This window comes from Notamacropus eugenii, chromosome 5, assembly GCF_028372415.1.
Source record: "Notamacropus eugenii isolate mMacEug1 chromosome 5, mMacEug1.pri_v2, whole genome shotgun sequence".
NCBI classification, from domain to species: domain Eukaryota; kingdom Metazoa; phylum Chordata; class Mammalia; order Diprotodontia; family Macropodidae; genus Notamacropus; species Notamacropus eugenii.
The window spans coordinates 49,881,588-49,907,958 of NC_092876.1; the positions used below are offsets into that span (position 1 = coordinate 49,881,588).

At 51.0% G+C, this 26,371-nt stretch overlaps 1 protein-coding gene across 9 annotated transcripts in view; it reads right to left on the reverse strand.

The window, feature by feature from the left end:
• The window catches only part of CASZ1 (castor zinc finger 1), a 235,905-nt gene that overhangs the window by 44,865 nt on the left and 164,669 nt on the right, over positions 1-26,371 (reverse strand). For all 9 annotated transcript variants that reach the window (XM_072608836.1, XM_072608835.1, XM_072608838.1 and 6 more), the window contains one exon: positions 7,070-7,582. In XM_072608836.1, coding sequence (XP_072464937.1) covers positions 7,070-7,582 — 513 coding nt within the window. The remainder of the gene's footprint in view (positions 1-7,069; positions 7,583-26,371) is intronic.

The following is a 26,371-nucleotide window of genomic DNA, read 5'->3' on the forward strand; positions in this document are numbered from 1 at the left end:
CTCGAGGCCCCCAGTGTGAAGGGATAGACCAGGGGCTCGAGGCCCCCAGGGCGAGGGGCCGGACCAGGGGCCCCCCAGTGTGAAGGGACAGACAAGGGGCTCGAGGCCCCCAGCGCGAGGGGCCGGACCAGGGGCTCGAGGCCCCCAGTGTGAAGGGATAGACCAGGGGCTCGAGGCCCCCAGTGTGAGGGGCCGGACCAGGGGCTCGAGGCCCCCAGTGTGAAGGGATAGACCAGGGGCTCGAGGCCCCCAGTGTGAGGGGCCGGACCAGGGGCTCGAGGCCCCCAGTGTGAAGGGATAGACCAGGGGCTCGAGGCCCCCAGTGTGAGGGGCTGGACCAGGGGCTCGAGGCCCCCAGTGTGAAGGGACAGACCAGGGGCTCGAGGCCCCCCAGCGCGAGGGGCTGGACCAGGGGCTCGAGGCCCCCAGCGCGGAGAGCTGGACTAGGGGGCTCCCTGTCCCTTGACCCCCTCCCTCCCTCCCTCTCTTCTCTCCTCCTAAGGGGGAGGGGGATGTGGGGGGGGGTTGAGGGGACATGATCTACGGACATTTGGCTCACTTGTTAGGTTTTACGACTCTTAAATTAATTTGTTTAAAAAAAAAGTAATTAATACTGGGGTAAAATAAAACGAGTTCATCAATGCCAGGAAAATCAATTTCCTAAATGTTCTGGCCGATGGCTTTTCAGTACATTAAACAAAGTTTCATAAATGTCTCTGTGCTCTCGCCTTGGCCTAATATGAAGGAAAAGCGATTTTACTGGAAGTGAGGCCAGCGAAAATGCACCTCCTGGGCCTTCTCCTGGGAGTGGAGGGAGAGCGGGGGCAAGTGGGAAAATGGGTCAGGGACCAAAGGGGCCAGGAAGCATCGTCCATTCAGGGACTGGATCCGGAAAGGATCTTAAAAGTCATCAAGGATACTGTCCACCCCCCCCCCCCCATTTCACAGAAGAAAAAACTGAGGCCCAGAAAGAACAGCCAAGGCAGAATTTGAACCCGGACCATCTCCCTCAAGATCTAACAAAGAAGACAGGCCAGGAGAGGGCAAAGGGGGAAACCAGAGAGTACAGCAACCAAGGTGCCCAAGAGAGAAGATGTAGAAGGCAGGGTTGGGGTGGGGTCATTCATTCATTCATTCTATGAGAACTTGTAGGCTAGGCACTGGACACACTGAGAGAAAAATAAAACTGTCCTGGAGTTTATATTCTGCTGGGGGTGGGGAAGGGTAAAGCAAGGAGCGCTGTGTACACAAATAAAGAAATACAAAATATATGCAAATGAATTTCCAGGGAGGAGGGGGAGCACTGGCAGCTAAGGGTCGGGGAAGAACAGGGGAGGGCCCTGAGGAATCTTTCCGAAGCCTCCCATGTTCCTCTAGTCTCGTCCTTAGCATCACTGATTTAGAACTGGCAAGTCACTGAACTCCTCTGGGCCTCAGTTTCTGCATCTGTAATGTAATGTAAAGGTGTAAGGTCTCTCTCTCTCCTCTCTCCTTTCTTCCCTCCCTCTCCCTCCCTCCCCCCCCTTTCTCTTTCTCTCTCTTTCATAGGACCAGAGATTTAGAGCCGGAAGAAACCTTAGTGATCATTTCATTTTACAGAATAAGAAACTGAGGCCCTTAGAGGGGAGATAACTTGCTTTTAACCGAGGCAGTAAATTGTAGAGCTGAGATCTGAACCCAGGTCAGTCCATCTACATGCATGGAATAAGTATTTACTACGTAGTCAGGCATCAGGCTAAGCAGATCCATTATTGTTTTCTCAGCTGTTGTACAGAATCTCATCCTTAGAATCAGGATCATAGATTTTGAGCTGGAAGGGATTTCAGAGGCCATCCTCTCATTTGACAGCTGAGGAAGCTGAGGCACATAAGTTTGATGACTTGCTCAAGGCTATATGGGTAGTAAGTGACCCAGGTATGATTTGTACCTAGGTCCTCAGAAATGAGATCCACACATTTGCCCTTCTCTGCTCACAAAGCGGTCCCACCCTTCCCCACCCAACTGCCACCTGGGCAAATTTCTGTTCTCCTCCTCTTTCCATGCCCCTGTAGAAACAGCACCAGGCCAGGAGAGGCCTGGGCAGGTGACTGTGGCTTGGGGACCTGGGCCATTCCTAGCTGTGGTCTCTGTCCTCCCAAGGCTGCTTTGCTGGTCACTGTGAAGGGAGGAGGGGAGAGGGAGGAGGAGAGCCTTCAAAAGGAGCTGGAGGTCACCCAATAACAGAGCGAAGGAGGAAATACAGATTGGTCTGACATGCCAGCTCAGATTCATTTAAGCTTCAATCTGACATAGAGGCCCTCCTCCCCTCTTGTGCCCGCCATCGCCTCCTCCCTCCCACCGAGCAAAGATTTACTGTATGCAGGAGTCCTTCAAACCTCCCTCCTCATCGCCTCCAATCACTCACTGTGAGCGACTCTCCTGGGCCAGCAGTACCGAGGGGAGTGAGCACAGGCTGCGGCTGGGAATGGGCTGCGGCTGGGAATGGACTCCAGCTCCCTGGAACCTTCCCTGACCCCCCAAAAAAGACTCAGAGCTATCTAAGAGCTGGTGGATGAGGACAGAGCCCCAGTGGACAGGCAGGAGACCATGCTACAGACTGGCAGCTGAGCAGGATTTTGGAACACACACGCACACGCACACAAGTGCAGACACGTACACAACCTTACAAAGACACAAACACCATAGCCACTTCAACAGTTTCCCAAATACTTCAAGGCAGGTATAGAACTCGGTAATCACATACACACAGAGACTCACACAGGTAGGGGCAAGTTTCCAACCCAAGTGACAGGAGGCCAAGTTTACAAGTGCATATATGGTCCTTTTGTGTAAATGACAAATTGTGGGGCTTTGCTTTCTGACCCATTCTGCGATTCTCCTCTGTTTTATGGGCAAATTCACCTCATTCACATTCACAGTTTGGTTTGGAGTTGGTTCTTGTAATTACACACACACACACACACACACGTCCAGCCAGTGTGAGTAAGAATTGGTAGCAGAAGGGGCACCAAGTGTTCAAAGAATTACAGAATCTTTGTTAGCCAACAAGAGGGACCAGTGTGCCTCTAGTCTGCTAACCTGACAGATCGTACCTGGCACATCCTAGGCCAGAGCAGATAGAAAGGGAGAGAGGGAGGAAGGAAAGAGAAAAGGAAGAAGGGAGGGTGGGGGGAGAAGCTTAGGATCTCCTGTAGGAGCCCTTGGAGGGATTTCTGTTCCAGAGAAGGCACTGTGCCCCGTTCTGGGGCTGGGGAGAAGACTTGGTTGGCTAGGTCCCCAAGGCAATGAGCCCATTTGGCTGTCCCAGGGCACAAGGCACTCTGAACTCCCCAAAGTCCTCTCACTACCCCCTTGGGTGCCAGCAAGGAGAGGGACAAAAGTAGAAGCCCTCTGGGGAACAGGCTGCTCTCCAGGCACTGCCCTCTTGGAACCTGGGGCAATGTCAGTACTGGAGGGAGGAGTGGTCATCCGGTGCACCACCAGCACCCAGATGGAGTAAGGCCTGGGCACTGGGCAATGCCAGGCCCTGGTGGCTGTTGGCGGACAGGAGACGAGAGTGTTTTGGCCCCAGCACATGTGGCTCAGGGACCAGGGGAAACAGACTAAAAATAGCTGAAGACAGCGTACTATATATGGCAGAAAGGCAGTGGAGAGGGGGCAGGGGCCAGGGCCCCTAGGCCTAAAATGCAAGGCCCTGATCTGGGGTGGGGGATCCTGGGGGAAGGCAGGCCCGAAGGGCTGACCTGGCCTGGGAGGGGATAAAGAAAGGAAAACCAGGGGCACCCAGCATAACAGCTCTAGCAGCTTCCATTGGCAGGGGATAGAGGGTGGGAGCACAGACGGGGTGTGGCTCCAGAACAAAATGACCCCACGGGGTGGGAGGGCCCACCTGGCCATCCCTGCTTCTGCGACCCTCAGTGGCTATTTGTTCTGACTGTTGGTTGGAGGCTGAATCCAGGGAGGGGACACCCCACGTCAGGCTGACCCCCTGTGTTCAACCATGGAGGGAACAGGGCCTTTCTGAAGGAGGCCAGAACAGCTTCCCCTAGTGGCTGTGGGGGGTCGCAGGCAGCGCAGGTGGGAGACTTCCAGGGCTGATGCCCCCTTCCTCATTTGCCCCACCCCCCAGCCCTGGTGCAATCACCTTGTGTCTGACTATGGCAAGGGCTTTCCCTATCAGAGGAAACTGAAGGTCACACTTTTCCTCATTGATCTTGCAATGTTTGTTAATTACTCTGTCACTGATGTGGCGAAGGATAATTAAACAGCTCTGTTTATATCTTATATGCATAATTATGTGGCTGCCTGGGCTCCCCGCACAGGGAGGAAGATGCTCCCCTCACTGCAGGCTGGGGGGTGCTGGGAAATGGGGCTGGGGGAGGGGCAGATAGGTCTGACTCACTCCTCCTGAACCACCCCAGGGGCTGGGAGGGAGGAAGGGAGAGCGTGGGGCAGATCCATGGCTGGGGGCATTCAGTCCCACTGGGTGATCACCCCAAAACTCTGCGGGGTCTCCTAAAATTCACCCACAGTTGGATCTCTGATTCCCTACTTCTCCGCCACACCTTTTCCCTTTCCAGGGGGTCAGCAGAGCAGACGAAGTCCAGCCAGACTGCCCCACCCTGGGATGACCCGGAGATACATATCACTGGATGTCTCACATTCTAAGGAAGACAGAAGAGATGGGGATTATAGCTCTAGAGCTAGAAGCAATCTCAGAAACCATCCAGTCCAAGTATCTCATTTTATCGTTGAGAAAACTGAGGCCCAGTGGGGTTAGATGACTTGCCCGAGGCTGTCACAGACACTAAGTGAAGTGGGGAGAGTTGAACCCAGGTCTTCTGACTTCAGAGTCAGTGCTCTATCGTATGGAAAGGTCTTTTAGTTAGTGGAAGAAATGGATAAATAAATTAGGACAGGGTCAGCCGGGGTCGGGGTGGGGGGCAGGAGGAGCTGGGAAGAAGACAAGCCAAAGGGCTGTTTAGAGAGGCTGGGCAGAGGAGAGAAAGGAGGGAAGGAAGCAGCAGGGAAGACCTTGGCAGGGTGAGAAGGATTAGCTTTAATCTGCTCGGCCCTAGAGGCTGGAGCTAAAAGCTACGGGTGGAAGTTACATGGACCCAGGTTTCAATTTGATATAAGGAGATAACTTTCTAACATTCTGAGATGGCTCCACGTGGAAGAGGTTCTCTTGGGGGTGTCTCTGGGAGCCCGAGTGATCATTTATTCAAGATGTCCCAGGAGGGGAATGGTATAGGTAGAGATGAATGAATGATTCACTCACTCACTCACTCATTCATTCATTTACGCTGCAGATGGAGTCCAGCTCTAATATGATAAAATTCTATAAGATATCAGAGAAGCAGCAGGGGGGATGGGATGTGGGGGGACCAAAGGCATTTTCAGAATTATTCCAAGAGAAAATCAAAGACATAAGTATGTAGAAAACTAGCCTTCCCGCTGCCTCCGTCTACACACTCTTACCACACTCTCGGGAAACAGATGCCAGTGCATAAGAACTGACAGTGCCTGCCTGCTCACAGCCATGTTCACATAGAGTCTAATCATTCCTGCCCCTGCCCCAGAGCCCACGTCCGAGGCTCCAGGCCCCTCCCCAGGTTCTGCTCTACTGGCTCTGGTAAGACTTGGGCTAGGGCCAGGGCAAGCTCTGGGCAGACTCTACCCTTCTCCTCAGAGCACCATCAACGCCCCATCCTTCTTTCCTTCCTGTGAAGATCCTGGCAGAAAGAAAATGCCCCAACTGCCACCCATGTGGGCCAGCTCCCCTGTCACCCTCGTTTGAGAGGGAGTGCCTAGACAGAGGCAATGTTTTCCATCTGTAAGATGGAACAAAAGAAATGTGCCTTTCTTCCTTCCCTCCTCTTTCCTCCTCCCCCTCCTTTCCTTTCTTCCTTCCTTCCTCCCTCCCCTCCTTTCCTCTTTCTATCCTTCGCTTACAGATTGCTGGGCATGGAATCAGGAAGACCTGAGTTCAAATCCAACCTCCAACACTGACTAGCTGTGTGACTCTTAGCAAGTCACTTCACCTCTGTCTGTCTCAGTTTCCTCAACTGTAAAATAGGGATAATAATAGCACCTACCTCCCAGGATTGTAGTGAGACCCAAATGAGACAGTCATTGTAAAGTGCTTCGCACACAGTACCTGGTACAGCAGATACTTAATGCTTCCTTTCTTCCTCTTTCCCTCCCTCCCTCTCTCCCTGTCTCCTTGTCACATCCAGGATCAAATATAACATCCTTTTTTTCTTTCACAGTCCTCCATGACCTAGCCCCTTTCTCCCTCCTGTGCACTGTAAGAACACTGGCCTCCTCATTGTTTCCTGCACCCAATTCTCCAGCTCCTGCCTCCGAGCATTGTCTCTGGCTGTCCGTGGTGCCTGGACTGCCCTCCCTTCTCATCTCCACTTCCGTGCTTTCCTGGTTTCCTGAAAGCACCAGCTAATGTCTCACCTTCTGATGGAAGCCGTTCTCGGTCTTCCTTAGTCTCAGGGCCTTCCCTCTGAGATCACCCCCAGTTTATCTGGCTTCTATCTTGTTGGTACACAGCTGTTTGCATGATACCTCCCTGGTTGAGCTGGGAGCTCCCTGAGGGCAGACACTGGGTTTTTTTTTTCCCTTCCTTTTTAGGTGTTTACCATAGTGTCTGGCACATAGCAGTTGCTTCATAAATGCTGGTTGCCCTACTGAAGCTGACTGAGGTTGGAGGTGGGAGAGCTGGGGCCAAAAGCATGGCTATCCCACTTACTGCCTGTAAGACCCTGGGTAAGTCTTTTACCCCCTAATGGGTGTCTGAGTTCTTCATCTATCAAATAAGGGAGTTGGCTTTTGACTCTAGAAGAGGTCTTTGATCATATGACCATGATCACCCAGGTTACTCCACTGGGAAAGCCTCAGCACCTGGGTACTCCACTCCCTAAACCCCAGATTTCTTTGGGTGATACCTTACTGATACAACCCCCCCAAGAATGATCCCAAAGGAAGCCTGAACTCCAGGTAAGGAGATGAAAGAAGAGCTGGTGTCCTGAGATGCAGAAATGGGGTGTGGTCTTACCTGCAGCCTGCTTGGCACTGTGCCCGCCCTCCTCCTTAGGGGCTGTCCCATCCGAGTCCCGTTCTTCTAGGAAGTTGCTGCTCTGGGAGGTGGGTCCCCGAGCCTCCTCTCCGTGGTCCTCCTCATCGCTGCATCCCTGGGGCTGCACCATATAGACCCCCTCAGGGGGCAGCTCAAGGCCCTCACGGACACTGCGCCCTATGATTGGGGCTGGGGCTGGCTCCTCACTGTACTCCCCATTAACCCACTTCTCGATCACTGCCCGCCGCCTGTCCTCCTCACTGCGAGGTATCTGTGTGACCTTGGCTTCTGACCCGCTGCCTTGCTCCTTCTCCCGGGGCCGCAAGGGGTTGCCCTGGCCACCTTCTGGCCGGAGCCCTGCCTCTGCTCCCTGCTCCACCACCACCTGGCGGCTCAGCTTGGCACAGATGGCATTGAGCTTCAGGCCGCCTTTGCGCTTGGCCGCCATCGCGGGTTTTCCTGAGGGTGGGTCAGGGCACAGAGCACCTTCAGCTGGAGACACAGAAAAGGAGACAAATGGTCAGGCAGGCACGGAGACAAAGCATCACCTCGCCTTAATCGGGCAGTCATTCAGCAAAGATTTATAAAATGCCTTAATCTATACCAGGTGCTGGGGACGTACAGTAAAAATAAAACATTCTCTGCCCTCAAGAAGTTTTAACATGAAACCTGTAGACTGGCCGGCAGGAAGATGCAGTGGAGACAACCTTGCATTTAGAATCAGTCTAAATCTTAGCACCACTCCTTGTTGAGTGTGTGACCCTAGGCAAGTCTCTTCAGTAACAGTAACAACAGCTGGCATTTACGTAGCATCTACTATGTACTAACACTTTACAAATATTATACTTAAAACAACCCTGGGAGGTAGGTGCTATTTTTACCCCCATTTTACAGATGAGGAAACTGAGGCAAACAGAGTGACTTGCTCAGGGTCACACAGCTAGTGTCTGAACCTGTATTTAAATTGAAGTCTCCCTGAGTCCATGCTCATTGATTTATCAAAGAAGGAAGAAAGTGAGGAAGGGAGGGAGGAAGGAAAGAAGGAAGAAGGAAAGAAGGAAGGAAAGGAAAGAAGGGAGGGAGGGAGAACTCAATCTTGCAGACTCCGGGTTCCAGAGTCCTGTGGCTGGAGCAGGCAGTGAGAAGAGGGTCAGAACAGTGAGTCCAAACCCAACGGGGTCATTGGGGTCTCCTTTCCACCCCAGTAGCCCCCGCTGTGGTTTTGCCCAGGCCTGCCTGTCACAGGCATCCTCTCTGAGAAGCTGCCCTGGACTCAAGCTGATCACCTAACACCAGGCTGGTCCAACCTTTGGCTTTATTGTCTGGTATGGTTTGGAGGTGACCCAGGTAGACACCTGTTCCCCAGGCTCAGGTCCCGTCTGTGGCGGATAGAAGAGCCCTGCCCTCTCCTCTACCTTTCTCCTCTCCATGTCCATAAACAAACACAGTATATCCTTGAGCCCTGGTAAAGCAAAGAAAGTGCTGGATTTGGAGTTAGAGGAACCAAATTTATTCATTTCTCTAATTCCTTCCTTGCCACAGTTTCCCCAGGGAGACTACTTGGCACAGTGGAAAGCTGTGTGCTTTCTGTGTGCTTGGGTGACCCTGGACAGGTTTCCCAACCTCTGGAGCACTTAGCTCCTCATCTGTTAAGTGAAGGGGCTGGATCCGAAGGCTTCCTACTGCTCTCTGCACCACCTTAGCCAAATCACTGTCCCCTTATCTGTAAAACGAGGGGAGCTGGATTAATGATCAATCAATCAATTCTTCAGCCATGCCAAGTACTGGGCTAGGTGCTAGGGACACAGGGACAAAGAAGGAAGAAATGCCGACTCTTGAGAGAGAAAGAGGCATCTTGGCAATCTCAAGGGGTCCTTGTGGTTCTCACGGTCTTATTTAGCCCCTGCCCCCAGTCTCTTGCTCTCCTTCCCTTTCTTTTTTCCCTCTGTTCCCTATCACTTTCTTCAGACCTACTCCCTTCTCGATTTCTTCATCTACTTCCCTTAAATTTGGAATCCAAGGACCGTGGGTTCCAACAGTGTCTCGGCCACTTAATGTGCCACTTTCCTTACCTGGCCCAGAAGGCGTCTGAGGAACCTGGGAGTCCAGGCTTTCTGTCATTAGTAGTCTTAAACCTATTAGTTCCCACAGCGCTCCCACTTTGCACCAGCCCTCCCTGGGCTAAACATCTCCCCCAGTACCTGAAGCACCCTCCCCTCTTCCTCCAGCAATCTGTCTGCTTCCTAGAATCTATAGGGGGAAAGAAAAGGGGACGGTCCCCAAGGAGCTCCCATCATCCACTGTCTGCTCTGCCACCTCTCACTAGTCCCAGCTGGGAACAGGTTGGGATTCCTCAGACCCCCTACAAGCAACCCAGAAGCTTCTGTGATAGCTCCTAATCCCCAAACATGACAGCTAGACACAAACTGGCAGAAACTTCGGCTGCCCCAGTCCAAGGGTTACCAAGCTTAAACCGACAGCTCCAAGCTCTCCATGGGGTGTCCACGTAGTCCAGGGGAGGGAAGCCCACCTTCTCACCCTGAGGCTCACACACACACATACCACAAACACTCTCTCTCCCCTTCCCTCTGTTTTTCCTCTCCTCCTTTTTTCTCCTATCTCATTTTCCTCTCTCTGTCTCTCTCTCACACACACACTTGCTCCTCATATCTACTTTACAAGGAAACCCCCATCATAAATATCCAAAGAGTCACACACACATACATGCACAGACTTTCACAAACTGGACACACATAAAGTCTCGCTTTGTGGAGATGCACCCCACATCTCTAAATTCAGGTCCAATCTCTCCTCTGAGCTCTAGGCCCACATCTATCTCCAAATGCCCACTAGGCATCTCCACTAGCATGTCCTATAGGCAGGGCAAAGCCAGAATGTCCAGCACAGAACTCCTCCCTTTCCCTCTCTCCACATCCATTCAGTCGTCAGAGCTTACAGATGCATCTGCCTCCAACACAACCTTTGTCCCATCTATTCCCTTCTACCAACTCACGCCACAGTCCTTCTGGTTCCAGCCCTTATCAACTTTCAGTGGTTCCTTACTGTGTCTAGAATAAAACAGAAATTCCTCAGCCTGGTATGTAAGGCCCTCCCATCATCTGTCTCCAGGCCACCTTTCCACACTGATTTTAAACTTTACCCACTCTATGCTCCAATGGGCCAATTGGTATTCTCCTGAATGTCACATACCCTGTTTTTCACAATCTCCCACTTCCATGCTTTTGCCTAGGCTGTATCCCTCACTTGCACCTTAGAATCCCTAGCCTCCTTCTAGGCTTAGTTCAAGTGCTGTCTCTTAATTCTCCTTCTAGCTGATTGCTGCCTCCCTCAAATTATTGTGTATTAATTTGTCAGTTTATATGTTGTATCCCCCTGTTAAAATGTAAGTTCCTTGAGGCAGTCATTGGATCACAGACTAGAAGGGACCTGGGAGGTCATCTAGTCCAATGCCCTCATTTAACAAATGAGGAGACTAAGGACCTAAGATCACGCCGATCTAACCTGAATTCCAACCCTAGATCTTCTCACTCCAAATCTATCATTCTGCTCCTTTCTTCTACCCTTAGCAGCTAGCTCAGTGCTCTGAATACCACAGGTGCTTAATAAGTGTTTGCTATTCACAGATGCCATAGGTCTGAATTTCCCTGGTAGTATGACTAGTGTATAGTAACATCCTGTCAAGAGCCTAAAAGACTCTGCCCAGTGGTGTTCTGGTAAATGTTTTACCTCCAGCTATCTGGAAAAAAATGCATAAAGGATACACTTATTAACATTTTTTACCTTCTTAAATCTAGATAATCAACAAGATTACAAACTAAACCCTAATGGTCACTGTTTGCAGATTTCTAAGGTTTAAATGTTCACACTTAGAATTTAATAACTAGCTCTTCCAGGCTCCTTTGTCCCTCCACACCGACGCTACCAAATCATTCCATGGTGAATCAACATCTGTGAAGGCACATAGATAAACACACATAGACAAGGGGACATTCATTCTTGTATATACCATAGAGGCACACAAACTCTATTTATTCATCCAATTAGTTCATTAATGAACCTCCAATTTGAGGTTTCTTCACAACGGCCCCTTGAGGGACATCATTATTACTTTATTCCACAGCTGGGGAAACCGAGGCAAGGTCACACAGTCAATTAGCATGCCAGACCAAGTTAAGCTAAGGTTGGGAGGGAGGTGAATTTTCTCATCTCTGAAGCCACAGAGAAGATGGGAAAACACTCTTGTCCCTTTTTTGCAGAGGTGGGGGGACAGGAGTGTGGACCTCTGGATATATTGTGAGGGGAGATTGATGCACTGGTTCATTTTGCTAAATTTCTGTCCCCCCGCCCTCACTCCTACCCAGATCCCTTCTGTTTTATGTTATAAGGGCTAACTTGCTGGGTAAGGGATCAGGGAGGACCTGTGGACATCCATCTATCTATCTATCTATCTATCTATCTATCTATCTATCTATCTATCTATCTATCTATCTATTGATATATGGGCATTTATCGATAGAGATATATATCCACATGTATCTATCTACATAGAGAGAGATATGGATATATCTATGCACATATATATAATTGAAATTGATTAAAACAAAATATACAAATTAAAAACAATTTTTTAAAAATTGTGTGTGAGAGCTGGGATTCAAACTCAGTTCACAGAAATCATCAGTACACAGAATTTGGAGGTAAAGGTCCTGGGTTCAAGTTCTGCTTGCTATCTCTATGACCGTGGGAAAGTTACTTAACTTTTCTGGGCCTCAGTTTCCCCCTCTGTAAAATAAGGGCATCCGATTAAATGACCTTTAAACTCTAGGATGCCCGATATGCATGGCTAGGAAGGCTTTTTGAGGTCAACTAAACCAACCACCTCAGCTTGCACAGAAAGAAACTGAGGCCCAGAAAAATGAAAGGATTTGCCCAATGTCACTCAGGTGTCAGAGCCAGGTTTTCAAGACTCAGGAACTTGGAATCCAAATCTACGGGTGGTTTCCACTGAACTACACTGCCTACAGAAAGCGTTGCATCCTGGGGGTCCCATGTACAATGTACCGTATCCAGGATGACACACTGCCCCACACCAGGGCATCTCCCTCCCACTCCCACCCCAGCCTCATTCCCAACCCGATGCTGGGGAAAGAGTCTGAACAATGAGAGACTGGACGGGGGCAGTGGTCAGAACACTGGACCAGACCTGAGAATGCAGACTCAGCACCCACCGCTCCCCACTTTTCTCAGGCACTGGGGCATCCTTAGCTAATCCGAATCCTAAAAGCACATGCCCGGACGGGGAAGGGGGTGGGAGGTGGCAGCTCTATTTTTAACAGGAGGTGGGCAGCCAAGTGCACGCAACAGAGGACAAATAGCTCTATAAATATTTATCCAAAGGAAGAGGGGGACATAAGCTCCCAGGGACCACACTGGCCATGGGGGACGCCGTCTCCCTCAGCCTCCACCCATCCTGAGGTCTTGGCCTCCATCTCCACCCCACATCTCCTCTCGATTCCTCTCTCAGTCGGGTGTTCCCCACCTCCCTCTCCTCCAAATGCTGCAGTCACCCCCTGCACAGCTGTAATCCAGCTGTGTACTCTAGGGGCCTCCCTGGCAAAGTGACGCCCCCTCCCCAGTTCCGGTCGTTGGTCCTGCTCCTCTCCCAACTGCTCCCCCAAACACCTGCCCTCCAGCTGTTGCTCCGCCCTGGCCCACCTGCCTCCCAGAAGCTGCCCTCCCCTTCTGGCTCTCACCTCCAGCATCTGTCCCCAGGGTGATGAGAAAGGGGGCAACAGTGGGTGTGGGGAGGCTGAGCAAGAAACCAGCCCGATTCGAGTTCGAGGCCAGGGATGAGAGAGTGTGAGGCAGACACAGTGACAGGTGTGTGTATATGTGGTGGTAGGGGGGCTCTATGAACCTGCACAGGCCTGATCACAAGCTCATCTCCCCTTGGGGGGGCCCTCCCTACATCTTCCCCACCCCCATCCTAGGACTGGGACCCTGAGCCTTCCCCCTGCGATCCAACCCCAGGCTCCTGCCCGTGTAAACATCCCCCCGACTTCCCTCTCCCAAAGTAAACGCCTGAGACCCAGCCTCAATGGGAGGAAGTCATCTGTCCCTGGGCCTGTCACCACGGCTTTCATCTCCTTCCTGACACCAGCTCTCCCGCAGCTCTATTTACACTGGACATTTCCTCTGGGAACGACTATGCCCAGGAGGCAGTCTGGGAGTGCGTGGGGGGGGGCAGCAGAAGAGAGTGGCACCCCCATTCTGTCCATGGGGGTGGGGTGGCACTAGGGATGACTCCGAGGGGATCTGTAGGGGACAAGCTGGTTCTGGACCAGGCCATAGACGAAAGCAAGAAGTTTATCTGAGTGCCGATTTGGCTGATCCTGGCTAGATCCCCACCCCACTCTCCAGCCACTGGGAGTCTGACTTGCCCCCCACCAAATCTACCCTCCTCAGCAATTGAGTCTGGGCCATTAACTGATTAACTGGGCCATTAACTGGTAGTTAATGTCTAGTCCCTCTCCCTCCAAACCAAGCAGTCCACAAAGGGCCATGAGGTCCAAACCCCTTTTAGAGGTGAGGAAGCTGAGGCCCAGAGATGAAATGACTCCCTTTCCCCACCATGAGAAACACTCAAGGAGGTGACGAAGGTAAGAAGTGGAGATGGGGGACAGGAAGCATGGAAGAGAGAAAAGATTTTAGAATCACAGCTTTAGAGCTGGGGAAACTGAGGCCCAAAGATCACACAGGTAGTATCAGAAGCAGAATCTGAGCTCAAGGTCCCTGACTTCAGGAGTCCATAAGGATCAGAGGAAGAAGAGGAAATGGAGAGATCTAAGCTTTAGAGACAGAAGGGACTTCAAAATCCATCTCATGGAACCCGTCCACTTTTATGGATGAGGGAAGAACCAGTAAAATGCCCTGCCCAATGTCAAACAGTCAGGAGAGAGTCGGGTCCAGAGCTGTCTGAGAGAAGGGCAGATTGCCCTTGGGCAGAACCCCACCCCCAGTCTCAGGAGATGCTCCCCAACGAAGCAGCTGGGCCCAGCTTGTCCCCTTGGGCAGGGGAGGGCAAGAAGCGCTGAAAAATCAGACAACAATTCATGTCCGAAGATGCAGAGGAGGCTCTTGCCCTGAGCATGTTGGGGATCGCCAAGCTAGGGCCAAATGACCACTTTTCACTAGATGTACTAAAAGAGATTTCTGCCATGGGTCCTGGCTGGGTGAGGGCTCCCTTCCAACCATGGGATGCTGGGAATTCTGATCCCTCCATGAGCCAAGCTGGGGGCAGGTACCCACCCGTGAGGATGCATATCTGTGCACACATGGGCAAAACCGGCTTCCTCCTTTGCCTGCTGGGGCCAGCACCTCCCTGGAGATTCTGTCCTTCCCCCTCCTGTCTGTCGCCTTTCCCTCACCCCCCCACCACAGAGTCCCCTAAAGTGTTAACTACGATGGATAAACTGGCATAACAGATTGCTACAATAAATAATTTACTGATATTTATAAATATTCAAATCAGCCAGCTTCAGAAATTGAAAGGGGGGGAGGGCCTCAAGAGAAGGATGGAGAGGGGGGCTGTGGCATTAATTCCGTGGATCCCTCCGAATTCAGCAGAGAAGCCACTCTTGCCAAATACTTGGGTGAGCTCTGTGCCACCTGGGGCTCCCGTGGTCAGGCATCTGGGCCCCTAGGCCCCCCATCTTGCTCCTCCCCTGGTGGAGGTGTGTGGAGGGGTGAAGAGGGACCTGGGGAGGCCCTTCTTCCATCACCCCCCCCCCCCACTCCTGCCCATTTTAGCTGGCTGTGTCCCAGGATGGCAGTGTCCAGGGGCTCTAGGAGAGGAACAGGGTTGAATTGATTGGATACATTCTCTCAGGCTCCTTGGAGGTCTCCATGTGCCTCCCCCCCTTCCCTCAGGTCTCTCTAAGACGCTTGTCTGCTTCTAGGTGGGGAGAAGAGAGATGATGGACCCAGGGAGAGGGGTCTCTGGGGGACAGGCAGGCCTGGCGTGTCCCCCCTTCCCCCCCACCCTCATGACTAATGCCGCTCCTGTGCCGGCCGCTTGTCAGCTCCCGGGCCCAATGTGCTTTATGAGCTCGGCATGGCAGCTCTGAACTCCCTGGTAGGAAATAAAGTTCTCCCCGTGCGTCCCTTCTAAACATTTCACTCAGTGGAAATGGTGTTTAAGAAAAATGAGGACATATTTCTTCCTAAGGATGCCGTATCCCCCTTTTGAGGTCTAAATTCTGCGACCTATCAGGAGGTAGGGAGGCGCAGGGCAAGGAGTTATCGTAGTGGTCGTGTGTGTGTGTGTGTGTGTGTGTTGTTCACTCACACCAAAGCCAACAGTTGCCCTAAAGATACAGTTCTGCCTTGACAAGCGCCAGGGCTGAGTGCAAGTTACTACAACTGTCATCACTGGCCTTACTTCTAATTTCTCTTTCCTCTGATGTCTAAGTCCTGGGAACCACGCAGGTGACCTCTCTCCTAACACCCACTCTGTTTGGCTACTACCCTCTGTCCCTCTCCTCCATCTCCGGAAGGCTTCATGGCTCTGTCCTTCCCAAGGGGCTAGAGGATGGTCCAGTGCCCCCTCTCCCCTCCAACCCTCATCTCTGCAGTGGATGGGGACCCTCCAGAGTCACAGACTCTAGGACTAAACATCCAGGGGTGACAAGGACTTTGTAGACAGCCAGTCCAGTTGAAGAAATTGAGACCCATGGAGATTGTGTGACTTGCCCAAGGTCACCTAAGCTGTAAAGCTGGATGGGATCTTAACCCAGATCCTTAGACCCCAGAATCAGAATTCTGTGCATGGTGGTACCCTGTCTTGAGGCACGTTGGCCTTGGGTCGGGGTCACTAGACTCTCTTCTCAGCCCTTCCACCCCCCATTTCTGAGGAGTGGGGCAGAGGTGGGGAGGAGACCCAGGGCCTTGTGCTCTCCCCTTGGTTTATTTATTTATTACGATTTTTTTTAGTCCAGTTAAAAGGTTTACTATCCAGACGCGTCTAAGTGGCCTCACTTAGCGTAAGTAACTCTATAAATCAGGAAGACCGTTAGCATCCACCGCACAGTCTTGCCATCAATCTCCCCCCAGGTCACAGCCAAACAGGAAGGGGAGAAAAAAAGAGTTACCACCCAGGGGAGATCTAACACACACATACACTGAGCAAACAGACAGTGCAACATGGCTGGTATGCAGGTCTCATCTGCATGCACAGGTACACACATGCACATACGCACACGTGCACATACATACAACAAACATACAGTGCGATGTCACCAATGTACAGGCCTCATCTGCAGGTACACACATATGCACAGAGCAGACATACAGTGCAATATGGCTGACATGCAGGCCTCATCTGCACACACACACACACACACACACACACACTTAGTGGCGGCTGGGAGTCTCCCCAGGTAACTCCAAGTCACCGTTGTTGTGGTAACCAAACCCAAATGCAGCCTCTCCATCTTCTCTCTCTCTCGGGGGGAGTAGAGAGGCAGCTGGGTTCCGGGAGATGGGAGAATTGGGACCCACACTCAATCAAGTGGCCAAGGATCTGGGGGGGAGATGGGACATTGTACAAAGTGGGCGACCCAATTCAGGAGCAGTCCAAAAGAAGTAGTGGATAGAGCGCTGGACCTGGAGTCAGAAAGACCTGTGTTCAAATCCTGCCTCAGACACTTACTAGCTGTGTGACCTTGGGCAAGTCACTTCACTGTGATTTGCCTCAGTTTCCTCATCTGTTAAATGAGGATCATGATAGCACGAGTTCTTCTGAGGATCAAATGAGATAATAACATATTAAGGGCTCTGCAAACCTGAAAGGTCTACGTAAAGGCTATTATTATTAGCTACCTGCTGGAGTTACAAAGACAACCAGAAAAGTTGTTGATTTCAGGGAGCTGATATTCTCCTGGGCAGCAGTTTTATACCTAGAGTCAGCTATGAATTTTTATCATTACAAATAATGTTAGAAAAACCGCCTGTATTTGTATCTGCAGCCCTTAGCACACGGTGATCACTTAATATATGCTTTTTGTGATCATTATTTTTAGTATTAATCATTATCCTGAAGTAGGGCTGAGGAGGGGCACTGATCAGCTGTAGGGCTCTGCCCCGGGGAGGAGGTAAGGGGGACATGGCGTTTGGAGCTGTGGAAATAGCTTGGGAATCTAAGGGGACCTAGGATTTAGCCCCTGCTCTGATACTTCCTGGGCAGCCAGGTAGGGCAGTGGATAGAGCGCCGGGCCTCAAGTCGGGAGGACCTTGGTTCAGATCCAACCTCTGACATTTACTGTGTCACCCTGGGCAAGTCACTTAACCCTGCTTGCCTCAATTTCCTCATCTGTCAAATGAGTTAGAGAAGGAAATAGCAAACCACTCCAGTATCTCTGCCAAGAAAACCCCAAATGGGGTCATGAAGAAACTGAAAAATAAACAAAAAACAAAACTGAATAACCAAAACAAGCTTACTAGCTGTAGGACCCCACAGGCCAGAACTAGGAGCAGTGAGGAGAAGGAGCCAAAAAAGTCAATGTTCAAGTCAACAAGTCCCTAGAAGGAAGACGTCTCCCCATGGGGAATGGGCGGCCCTCACTGGAGCACTGCACGCGGAGGCTGGAGGACCAAGCATCATCATCCTCAGGGCTGTCACAGAGAGAACTCTCAGCCAGGTAAGGATGGGACTCAATGGTTTGGATGAAGCTTTTCGACTCTTGAGATTCTAGGATTCTGTGCCTAAGAACGAGTCACTCTTGGCCTATCTGAACCTCAGTTTCCTTCTCTGTGAAATGGGGAAAGGTGGCTGACTGAGAGTGGGGACCAGCCCTGTAGTTTATTAATGTAGGGGACTCCCAGACGAGACAACTCCCTTCACCAGTGCATGTCAGCACCTTCTATGAAATTGTCTATGATCTTTGAGAGTGACCTTGAGCACTGAGAAGTGTGATGATGATGACAGCAATAACTGCTATGTTCAAGTTATTACAAAATGTAATAATATTGTAGAGTAGCAATCACAGGATAGAAAAGTGAATGGTCATTGCTATCATCCCCATTTTCCTGGACTGGTAGACTGAGCGCATAGGTGACCTCTGCCCAGGACACTCAGAACTGAGGAAACACACCATCTCTGCCATCCCTGCCCCTCAACTACAAGTCTCTTGGACCAGAGTGATTCTTGATGAACAACCTCCGTTCCCCCCTCATTCTTCCTGACCATCTCTTTAGGGGCTGCCCCCAAGCCAGAAAGGCCTCATTCAGTGTGAGGCCAAAAGGATGAGAAGCGTCTGAACGCAATGTAGCTTTATAAAATGAAGAGGAAGCATTGAGCCCTGGGGTCTGGTCATATCTTTATGTGTGGTGGCAAGAGGGGAAAAGAGAAGGAATGCTGAGGTCTAGGGCTGGCTGGAGAGGTCAGTTGGTCCTCCTAGGCCTGGGCAGTGCCACCTAAATGGGGTGTCTGGTCATTCTGGAGCCCTGGTGGGGTTCAGTCAAATGGAACAACTTTTAAAAACCTATAGTGAGCCAATCAATCTATGCTTTTATAGTCGGACCCAAATGGTCAAGGTCCCTGGCCTCAGGTGGGTGGGGAACGGGTGAGAAGTAATGGGGAGAGGAGAGGAACAGACTCCTCTCATCATATCCAGAACGGAAGTCTGCCCTAAGAGAAGTCTTTGATCACTGGATCGAATGTGGAAGAAAAAAGACCCAGATAAAACACCAATATATTCCTCTTCTGAAGGGAGGCCCTTAAGTCTCCTCACCATGGGGAAGGGGGTCATTTAAATGTCATTCCACGGCTGGTCTCTTAGATACACATTAGCGCAGGCCACGTGGGTTCGGAGCTGCACCTTTGTACTCCTGGTCTCACCCATTCCTACAGGGGACCCCTCCAAACCCATCCTGATCAGTTCTGCTTGGCCCTTCTCACCATCCCTGGCACATAGTAGGCATTTTAATAAGTGCTGATGGACTGATGGAATAAAGAAAGGCCCGTGTGCATAAACACAGGCCAGCGCGTGCGCGCATGCACACACACACGCACACACACACACTCACACACACACCACAACTCCAACAGCAGGGCTTGGGCCCAATGTCCAGTGAATTGAGGAGTATAGGAAGCTAGGTCACAGGCTGGGGAATGGGAAAGAGCAGGGGAGAGTTCATGCAGCCCACCCAGTTTCTCCCCTTGGACCTCCTGGCTTCCTTGAGCCTGCCCACTGGAAGGCAGCCCCCTCAGGGGTCCCGAGTCTTTCCTAGCAGGATCTGCCCCTTCTCTCCCTTCCTGGGATATCTCCCAGTTCTCCTGTTCTGAATCTCTCCATGAACTCTATTTCTCTTTCCCCTCTGAAAGCAACTGAGCTGTAAATACTGTTTAACCTTCTCCCCCCCGGCCCCCTCCCCTCCGCACTATAAAAACACAAATATGCCATAACTCAGCTGGCTCAGCCGCCTCAGCCTGCAACATGCCCTAAGCCCAGGCCTCTCAGGAAGGTCATTACAAACGACTTTCCGATTCACTGCTCCTGAAATAATTTTGTGTATTAAAACCTGAATCTGCAGTTTCTGGGGCCGAAAGCCCGGCTTAATTATGGCGGGTGTCCTTGGGACGGACAGTGATCCTTCACTCGGCTCTCGCTCCCCAGCCAGCTCAGGAGCCCCCTCCGCCTGCCTGCCCGCCCGCCAGCCCACCCCCCTCCCTGGGCCCAATCTGTTTTCAAAGTGTGTCTGTCCTTTATTAAATTGTTTTCTTTTCCACATTATCAGTTGCCATGGAGACCTCATCTCTCGGATTATTTGAATTTCATTATATCTATTGATTTGGGAGCATTTCATCTTTTTTATTGTTTTTCTGTCAATTTTCAAAACGAATAACCATCTAATTTGCGTCAGCGCTGATTATGTTTGTCCCTCAATAGAGGTCGGCAGCTGCACCAGGGAAACAAATCAATGAGGTACCATCATAAAACTCCCCACTACAATCTCCAGGATGTGTGGGTGACATTCCACGCCTGCAAGAGACACACTCATCAGGCTCCCTCCAACTTGGAGAACGCGGGCTCCTCGCCACTCATACCCGTCTGCTGTCCCCCCCTTTAATATTTAATTGGGCCACTGGTGGCATTATTCACCATGGTTTTTTATTAAGGTGGGCAGGCCAGTGATGGGGGCTTTTTTCTTTTTTTGGGTTATGTATTTTTTTTTTCTAAATTTGGGCATGAGGAGGAAAAACTCAGGCATCGAGAAGCTACAGATAGATGGATAGATAGATATATGGATGGAAATGATGGGGGAGAAGGAGAAACTCACAAGAGAAAGGGGGGAACATGAGGGCAGCCAGAGATGGTGTGGGGGGGAGGCCAGAGAGGGGACTAAGGGAAGGGGAGAGGAAAAAAGGGAATTCAGATTGCTTACTTTGTTGGGTTTTTTTTTAATAATTTATGCAATTTTAAGCATTTATGTATAAATTTTTTAATAAGCCACCCTGGAGCAGAATGGCCATTAACATCCAACGTCCTTCTGTCCAATGGGCGGGCAGAGAGGATCAATTTCTGAGAGCACTTTCCCTTTTTTTTTTATGACATGATAAAATGCTTTTAAAGCAACTTACACAAATATGGAAATTTTTCCCCCCTTCTCTTCTCCCTTCCTCTCCTAGCCTCCTTATTCACTAGGGAGAGGTGTGTGTGTGTGTGTGTGTGTGTGTGTGTGTGTGTGTGTGTGTGTGTGTGTGTGTGTGTGTCCCCGCACACTCACTGGGGGTGGGGGGTGAGGAGGGGGTAGCGGTGGTAGCTGGCAGGGAGACAGTCCCAGTTCTAACTGGAGCAGGCCGCCTGTCCTTCTAACAAGGACATAAACTTTCATTACCCATGCACGCAGTCAAAGACAATTTAGGGAGACAGCGTTGCTCAGAAAAGGAAGGCCTCAGCGATTCCCAGCTGGAGCCAGCTCCCTGATGTTTGTGGGGGGAGCCCTCTCCTTCAACACCCCTGCCCGGACTCCTCCTGCCACCATGGACCCGAGTCCCAAGGTTTGGGGGTGCTGGGCTGCAGGGATAGTGGAACCAGAGGCCCTGAAAGGGGGTGGGAGGGCAGATGGCACATCTTTCCTCGACCTAATTGCTTCCCCTGAAATCAACCACATGGACTTCCTGGGATAGAGACCCTGGAGAGCCTGACACTCTGGGGATCTGGGCCTTCGTCCTGAAGGTCCCTGGTCACTCAAGGATCAGCCTCTGGAGGCCTTGGGAAGCCCTAGTGGGGTGGGGGGCATCCCCAACTTGGCTCTAGCCTGGCCTCTGATAGGGGTGATGAAGGACTGACTCTGGGGGAGGGCTGTCTGGAGGAAAGACAGAAAGGATACCAGCCTGGCATAGGGTACCTAATTTCTTCTCTTTTTCTTAAAAAAGATAGCTGATATGTGGATAGGATTTCATAGCTTGCAAAGGGCTTTCCATGCATTAAATTATTTGAGTCTGAGAATGTCTCTGAGAGCTGGGGTCCATGAATAAATTTCGGGGGGTGGGGTTTATGAACTTGGAAGGGAAAACAACTGCCTATCTCTGTTTTCACTAACCTTTGGTTTCTTTTGACACCTTCTCAATTCTATTTTATATATTTAAAAACGATATCCTGAGAGGGAATCCACAGGCTTCCTCAGATGCTGACTGAGGGGGCCAAGACACAAAAAGAACTCTCAGACTAATGAAAGATATTCTGATCCCCATTTTATAGACGAGGAACTTAAGGGTTGATCAGCGGTGATGTGACCTGCCCAGGGTCACACAGATAGGAACTCTGGCTTTCCATTTCGGCTTTCTTTGGGGGACCTGCGTTCAGAACCTATGATTGGTTGCGACACTGGCAAATCACTTTCCCCAAGCCTCAGTTTCCTTGTCTTTAATCTTGACTCGATGGCCTTAGAGGTCCCGCCCAGCTTTGAATCACCAAGCCTAATTATTTAATTCAATTTATTAGTCATGATTAAGCGCCTACTACGTGCCAGGGCTAGCAAAGACAGAATGAAACCCTTCCTGCCCTGGGAGGTGAGGTGTCGCTGGGTCAGATGGTGAAGGAGAGGGCAACACCTGCCAGGACCCAAGGGAGGGCTGTCCTGGAAGGTGGCGTTGGATCAGGCTAGAGAATCTTTAAAATACACCTTTCAGGGATATGTATTTTGTAAACTTTAGCGTGCTACAGAAATGTGAATTATTAGTTCAGGCAGGCGGTCCAAGCATTACCTGCCCTTCTTAGAGCCCCAAATTTAGATTTAGATTTAGGCTTCAGGGGCTCCCTGTGGCCTCCAAGATAAAAGCACTCAATCCTTTGTCATTCAAAGACCTTCACAATGTGACTCCAGCCTCCCTTTCCAAGTTGGGTAATAGTACTCTACCTCATATACCTCAATGGTCCATCCAAACTTCCTTACTCACCCTCTTCTACAACACTCCATCTCAAGTCTCCATACCTTTGCAAAAGCTGTGCTTCCTTCCCAGAATGCTGTCCCTCTTCTCTTCTACCTCTTGGAACCCCATGCTCCTACCAAAAGCTCAGCTCAAGCACTGCCTCCTACATGCAAGCTTTCCTGATTCCCCAGGTGTTAATGCTGCCTTATCTTCAAAATTACTTTATTTTTATTGTCTGTTTTGTATGTGCTCATCTACAGACACATCCTATCTACTGTGTATAGATTATCAGCTCCTTGAGGGCGGGGGCCATTTTGCTTTTCTCTTTGTACCTCCAGCGCATGGCACACAGTAGGTGCTTAATAAATGCTTGTTGAATGGAACTGAACAGAAGTACTAGGCTATTGACAAAGGTAGGCTGACAGATGCCACTAGGGATGGCTGATAGTCTGTTCACGTTGGGGCCTGCAGGATGAAGGACATACTGGAGCAAGCAGCAGGAGAGAGTACAGGCCTCGGTTTGGCTCTGATGGGAAACCTGCTCCTAAGACTCCCCAGGGAGAGGGGCCAGGTACTCTGCTTCCTAGCTCCTCCTCAGAGCTGCTCCCCTGGGCCTGCCCTCTTCCAAAGGCAGATCTCTCCCAAGCTTCCAAGATCCTCCGATGGGAAAGCCATCCTCCTCCCAAGGCACCACACCATGCTCCCCTCTACCATGGGCAGGACACACACTGGTGCCCTGCCACCCCTTTGCACAGTCCCCAGGGAGAGTCTAGGTGGGCCCCAGGCCAGGACCATGGGCAGCTAGGCGGGGGACCCAAGGTGGGGGCCATGGGGCCCATACCCTCTTTTTCTCCCTTCACCTACTATGCTGGCTTTATTTTCTTTTTTTTTTTCTCGTTTTAACTGTCATTAAAATAACAAGTTTCTGTTACAATCTAAACATTCCCACACCGCATAAAGGGTTATATTACACCCGAGTCACTCCTGGGCCCATGTTTGCACAGAAAAGCTCACGGCAGGTCCCCCCTCCTGACGAAGTGACTTATTAAAGTTTAAACAGTAATTAACAGAACAATAAAAATAAAGGGATGTTTGGGGAGTCATAGCGCACACAGGGTTTTTTGGCAGTGCCAGCATTTTCTCAGTGCCCTGCGATGGCAGCAAAAAGGCTTCGAGAGGTGGGGGTGGGTGGGGGGGCTGGCCTAGGACTTGAGAGGCCTGGGGCCTGTGAGGGCAGCATGGGGCTCTGAGAGAAAACCGGGCAGAGAGGCAGGAAGGGGAGGGGAGCAAGAGGAACTCAGCCCACAGGGGCCTGGGAGGATGGGGTGCTGGGCACGGAATGGGGAGGATGGCAGAGTTCAGCTCTAGCCTCAGGGGACTTCTGGGCAGTTAGGATCCTCTCCCGAAGCCAGACCACTCCGGTATGGACCAGGCTCCAGGAGGAGGTGGGCACCCTGGGCACAGAGTCTAATCACCTGCCCTCATGGTTAATGATTGCTAAGACTGGACCCCAGCCACCCTGGGCTTTCCTCCCAGTGGGCCAAGCAGCCGGACTGCAGGCCAGTGCACCAGCATCAGCCTCTCCATCCAGCACCTTTGCCTATAATAATGTATGGTCCTCCCCCAGCCCATCCTCCTTGTCTGGGGCCTGTCTCTGTCACTGAACACAGGAGGGGGTCTGCAGTCTCTGCATCCCTCCTCTCTCTGCCAGACCTGAGAGATGGCCCAAGGCCTGGCCCCTGCCTGCAGCAGCTACTGTAGCAGCCTCTCCCAGCATCTCTAGCACTGCAGGAGGCTAGAGAACAATAATCTCTCCCCAGAACTTGGCCACCCAGGAACCCAGGGACCACTCTACAATGCATCCCACTTATACCTGATACCTCACCTCCAGACTCCAGTACTCAGTGCCCTCTGTACCTGGAATGATTCATGATCATGTCACCTCTGATGCCTGGCTTCCCTGGCTACCTTCAAAACTCAGTTCAAATCCCACCTTCTGTGCAATCTCTCTTCCGGAGCTATACCCTGGGTCTTATTCCCTTGCTGTCCAATAGAATATTAGCCCCTTGAGGGCAGGGACCCTCTCCTAATAATAACATTTATAGAGCATTTTACGGCTTGCCATCTCACTGGATCTTTGGTTTTGCATTACTAGCTTATGGCGGTACCTGATGCACAGCAGGCACCGAATAGATGCTTATCAAGGATACTTATTGATTGGTTTTGACCATGTTCCCAAGGGTCACTCAAAACTAGGGCTAAGCAGACTCTTCCCACAGCCAGAATCTGCCTTGCTGACCAGCACATGGCCAGGACTTAGCCCAGTGCTAGGGGAAGACCACAAGGGATGTCAGCCCACTGGCTTAGATTACTTGAAGGAAGAGAAGAATTAGGGGGGGATGTGAGTCCAATAACTGATGGGATGTTACATGGAGGAGAGTTGTCTTGTTCTGTCTGGCAGAACCAGGAGCCGTGGGTAGAAGGTGATAAGAGGCTACTGGAATCTTGATGTCAGGAAATATTTCTTATTGCTCAGAGGTGCCTCTGAGTGGAGTGGTTTGCTTGGAGAGGGTCAGGTGGCTGCTTCTTGGAGGGGACACCAGGCTACTTACTTGTCAGGTAGGCCATAGAGTATGGCCCATGAGACCCTACCAAGTCAGTTACAGTCTTCTAGCTTTGGTCATCAAAGGACCCACCAGATGATAGGAATCTGAATCTAGAGCTGGTAGCAAGCAGAAGCCTCCTTGTCCCATTCTATGGATGAGAAATCTGAGGGGTAAGCCCCAAGAAGTTACATGGTGCCAGGAGTCAGTCGGGAAAACCCGAGTTCATATTTGACCTCAGATACTTCCGAATTGGACTGGATAAATCCTTTCCTAGCATCGAATGATGGAATGAATTCTGGATTCAGAGTTAATAGAAAAGGATTAGAAAGTGCACTGTGACATTTAACAATCCAGGTGACCTTGGCAAAGTCACTCTAGACCTTGGATTTCTCCTTCAGAAAACAAAGGAGTTGGCTGCGACTGAAGCTCTAAATCTGGACTCCTATCATCCTCTGGGCCTCAGTTTCCTCATCTGTAAAAGACTCCTCTCCAAAGCTTAGCTCCATGTTGCCTTCTCCATCTTTGGTGATGGTCCCACCTCTTCTGCCCACCTCCTCCACCCCCATGATACCACTCTGTGTATACTGACACAGATACAAGTTGTATCCCTGGACATAATATACAATCTTGGGTGGGTGGGGGGGCAGGTAGGGTTTTATCCTGGTTTTCCTATCACCAGTAGCCTCACAAGCTGTCTGATGCACACAGTCACATTTTACTGAATACGTCCTGAGCTGACTGGCTGATGGAACGCTGCTGGGACAACATGGTCTTCTCTAAGGTGCTCCTGAATCCCCTCTGTGGACTCCCCTGTCTCCTCTCTGCCTTGGCTTCCATTCAGATCCCCTCAAGTCCCACCTTTCCCAGGGGGTCTTTCCGGCTCCTCCCTCCTGAGAGTTCCTTACATTTACAGGGCACAGATCAGCAGGGACACACTTGTTTGTACAGGCAGTTGCCCTGCCTGTCCCCCAGTAAGAATGGAAACTCTCTGAGGGCAGGGACACTTTTTGATTTTCTCTATTCTAAGTGCTATTAAGCGCTTAATCAGGAATTGCTGGGCATTGGATTCCAGAGGCAGAAGGGCTAAAACTCTCCCATGTTTCTCTGTGGCTTTTTCTTGGGTACACAGGGTCCCACGTTCTCTTGGGGGGCCTGCCATCCTCCAGGATACCTGCTGTTCCTGTGTAGGGCCAGGATGACCTCGGGTCCACCCTTCCCCTT